The 3,913-nt window shown below is 34.9% G+C and overlaps 2 protein-coding genes across 2 annotated transcripts; both read right to left on the reverse strand.

Annotated features, from left to right (window-relative positions):
• On the reverse strand, positions 1-507 carry LOC107887817 (uncharacterized mitochondrial protein AtMg00820-like). Its single transcript, XM_016812042.1, has one exon. The coding sequence runs from the start codon at positions 505-507 to the stop codon at positions 1-3; it is 507 nt and encodes a 168-aa protein (XP_016667531.1).
• Positions 508-3,351: 2,844 nt separating this feature from the next.
• On the reverse strand, positions 3,352-3,711 carry LOC107887816 (uncharacterized). Its single transcript, XM_016812041.1, has one exon. The coding sequence runs from the start codon at positions 3,709-3,711 to the stop codon at positions 3,352-3,354; it is 360 nt and encodes a 119-aa protein (XP_016667530.1).
• Positions 3,712-3,913: the final 202 nt, after the last annotated feature.

Consider the following 3,913-nt stretch of genomic DNA (forward strand, 5'->3'; position numbering starts at 1 on the left):
CTATCCATAGTTGGTAGCAAGTGAGAGGAAGACATTGACTGTTGAAAACTTCACAATTGGGTTGTAAGGATCATGATAGTCATGTCCTAGTATTTGAGAAATACCTATACCCACAAGTCTAGTTTTCAATTTGGCCATAGTTTCATCCGGATTCTTTTTCACTGTGAAGAGCCATTTACATCCAATTAGCTTGCACTTGGGTGGCATCTCAACTAGATTCCATGTATTGTTGGTCAAGAGAGCATCATGCTCAGCTAGGACGACTTCCCTCAAATTTGGATCAGCAAGAGTTGCTTGTATGTCTATTGTCTCTTGAACTTGGAGTGTAGTGAGATATAGCTTAGGTTTGTGAATACCAGCCTTGCCTCGAGTGATCATTGGGTGAATATTCATAGTTTGTTCATTACTTTGAGGTTCATGAGGGTTGTCCAAACTCGAAGCAGGTGCTACAATTGATGAGAAAGCATCAACAAGAGAATTCCTGGAAAAGCCTGATGATGTAACCATAGGTGTTGCAGTGGAAGAGTGAAGAGACAACAAAGGTAAGGTACCAATTTGGATTTGAAGAGGAGCCTACCGAGATGATGACACCACTTGAAGAGGCAAGGGCGAAGCCAGAATAATTTTTTAAGGAGGCCGAATGAAATTTTAAATTTTTTTATATTCTATATCTTTATAATTTTTAAAGTATTAAATCGAATTTTTATAATTTTAGGGGGCCAAAGTGCAGTTTTACCTTTACTAATTTAAAATTTTAAAAAATTTATAGGGCCTAAATAAAAATTTTTCATTTTAAGGGGGCTGGGGCCCATGCCAGCCCCCCTAAGAATCGCCTCTGTATAAAGGTGGAGACTGAAACTCATTTGAAGTAGAAGTTGATTGAGGTCCAGTTGTAGCCACAAAGGCAAAGATGTGCTCATTAAATAGAACATGGCGAGAAATGTATATTTTGTTATGAAATTAAAAACACTTTATATATATAATAAGTGGAAACGTGATAGCATGTTCTTCAATATAATCACAAGGTTTGTAAAATGAATTTAAAGTTATAGAGAAAATATTAGCACAATTTAAAAGTATAAATATTTTTTCTCATTGCAAAGTTATTTATTTTTTATGGGTTTTATTTTACTAAAAACTCTGTAAATCTTTAATTTAATCTAGTTCAAATAAATGACATATATAACAAGTAAGCCAAACTAGAGTAAAGTCTTAAATATTATTTATTAAAATAACATATATAAAATTATAAGTTACTATATTTTAATAAAAATATTCAAGATATGTTTAATCTCAAATAAAACTATTGCAAATTTTAAATCTCCTTAAGTTGTAGTGTTGTGGAACTGAAAGAGGAAGTAACCAATAAGCTAAAGCTAGAGGTGGATACTTTCGAAATCAAGTATTTGGATGATGATAATGAATAGGTGTTGATAGCATGTGATTTCGATCTTGACGAATGTATAGATGTTTCAAGATCATCAGGCAACAATATTATTAGATTGTCTAGTCATGACACCACGGTCATCTAGAGAGTTCTTGTAAGAACATTGGAGAGTTATAATTGTAACTTGAACCATCCAATTCATTCTTAATATATGAAAGCTAATATTAAAGCATTTCCCAGGACCAAAGCATTACTAAAAACTTCAAAATAAGAACTTTAACTGAAGATGTTTTGAATTGTAACATTGAGTTTTGGAGGCCTCTGATGGACTCACCATTACATCTTATTAATGCTAACTTAGAAATAAGGTTTAAGAGATGCAAAACTTCAAAATGCGTGGCAAAGATTTGTATGAGAGATGCAACAGCAGGAAGTCTTGTTCCCCAAGAGAACCATCACAAGTCCACACAACCCCAATTATATCTTTCAAAACTAAATCACGTTATTAAGCCTTTTGAAAAGTTTATTTAAATTTTTTTTGGATGAATGATGAAATCCATTAATCTAAGAATACAATTAAACTACTACAAAAGAACAAAAAACATTGCACAGTAACTTTAAGTTATATAAACAAATTAACCAGGGATACCCCAAGAAGCACAAAGTGAAGCATTAACCGGATAAGTTCTATTGATTAATCTTCCTCCTAAGCGAGCCCGCACAATTTCTTCAATTTGCACCAGGACAACATCTTCAGTCAAGAAAGATGCACCAAAATACCTTTTGTTCCTCTATCTCCATATCACATAAAAATATGCACTCCACGCAAGCTTGAGTATAGCAACAAGAAATGACTTTCCTTTAAGTTTCAATATTGCCCAAGCTAACTCTTGCCTTTAAATTTCGACAACTCTATGAATGGAGCAAAAATGCAAAACTGACTACCACACCTTCCTTGAAAAAATGCATTCAAACAAAATGTGATCATGTCTCTCTACAACATCCATACAAAAACAACAACAAGTATCAACCGAAATCCCAAAAGCAAGTAAAAGATCTCGGGCTGGGAGTTTATTAAGAATGACCATCTAAGCAATAAGAAAATGCTTGGGAATATGTAAAGGGAACCATAGAAAACGGTATTATTCGACCTTCATATCACGAGTTCTAATTGCCTCCTACAATCGAGAAGTACTCACTTTAGCATTAGCAAATTGTAGAGAAGTGACAGCAACCAAAGGCTTCAACTTAAGCATCCTTCGCCAATTCCAGCTACTCATTGAAGTATGAGCCACATCCAGAAAACTCCTACCCTTTAACATATATTCACTAACCCATGCGATCTAAAGAAACCCCTCTTCTGCAAGCAAGGCACGAATAAACTGCAAAATAAAAGCTTGATTCCATTCTACCACATTTTTTAATCCCAAGCCCCACTCAGATTTAGGTAAACAAATCTCCTTCCGACATATACAAGCCCCTTGACCCGAGCCAACCTTCCATTTCCAAAAGAAACTAAGACAATATTGATAAACCTTCTTAAGAACACACTTAGGCATTAGATATTGACGGCTCCAATAGGCTTGTACACTAAATATCACAGCCTTAATGAGTTACAATCTACCATCATAACTCAAGTACTTAGTAGACCACCGTTGAATCTTGTCTAGAATCCTATTGGTTAAAGCAACACAGTTAGATCGAGACAGCTTTCGAGAAACAAGAAGAACACTAAGGTACCTTACTGGTACCCTACCAACTTTAAACCCTGTGCAAGCAGTCATGAGAGCCAACTCATTTTGAGGCACCCTAGCAACAAACAATTCACTTTTGGAGGCATTGAGTTACAACCCATAAAGTAAGTAAAACTATTAAAGAACATAATAAACACCAACCACCAAATCAGCAGTACCCTTAGAAAAAATAAGAAGATCATCGGCAAACATTAGATAAGTCAACCACACTTAAAGGCGCTTAGAATGATACTTAAAGAGAGCATTTATGGCAACAACATCCAATAACCCAGATAATGCATCCATTTTAAGCACAAAGAGGTAATGAGAGAGAGGATCTGCCTGCCTAATACTTTTCCTCCCTTGAAAGAACCCTACAAGGCTTCCATTAAAGAAGACAGAGAATTGATGAGTAGTTAAACAAACTTTAATCCACTTCAAGAAATTTTTTGGGAACCATTGAGCTCTAAGTACTGAAAGCAAAAATCCCCAGTGCAAAGAATCAAATGTCTTTTGAAGATCAACCTTCAAGGCACATCTAGGAGAAATATGTCTTCTACAATATCCTCGTATTAGCTCATAAGCCAACATGGTATTATCAGTGATACTACGCCCTCTAACAAAGGCACTCTAACTATTAGAAATCAAAGCAGGTAGAAAAAAGAGTCATTCTATTAACCAAAATCTTGGTTATGCACTTATAAACTACACTGCAATAAGAAAAAGGCTGAAAATCCTTTACATAGCTAAGATTATCACACTTGGGAACCAAGGAAATTGATGTAGTATTAAA

The sequence above is a fragment of the Gossypium hirsutum genome, chromosome A03 (assembly GCF_007990345.1).
Source record: "Gossypium hirsutum isolate 1008001.06 chromosome A03, Gossypium_hirsutum_v2.1, whole genome shotgun sequence".
Lineage (NCBI taxonomy): Eukaryota > Viridiplantae > Streptophyta > Magnoliopsida > Malvales > Malvaceae > Gossypium > Gossypium hirsutum.

Coding starts and splice junctions, on each gene's coding strand:
- LOC107887817 (XM_016812042.1), bottom strand. CDS start 507: ATGGTTACATCATCAGGCTTTTCCAGGAATTCTCTTGTTGATGCTTTC.
- LOC107887816 (XM_016812041.1), bottom strand. CDS start 3,711: ATGTTGGCTTATGAGCTAATACGAGGATATTGTAGAAGACATATTTCT.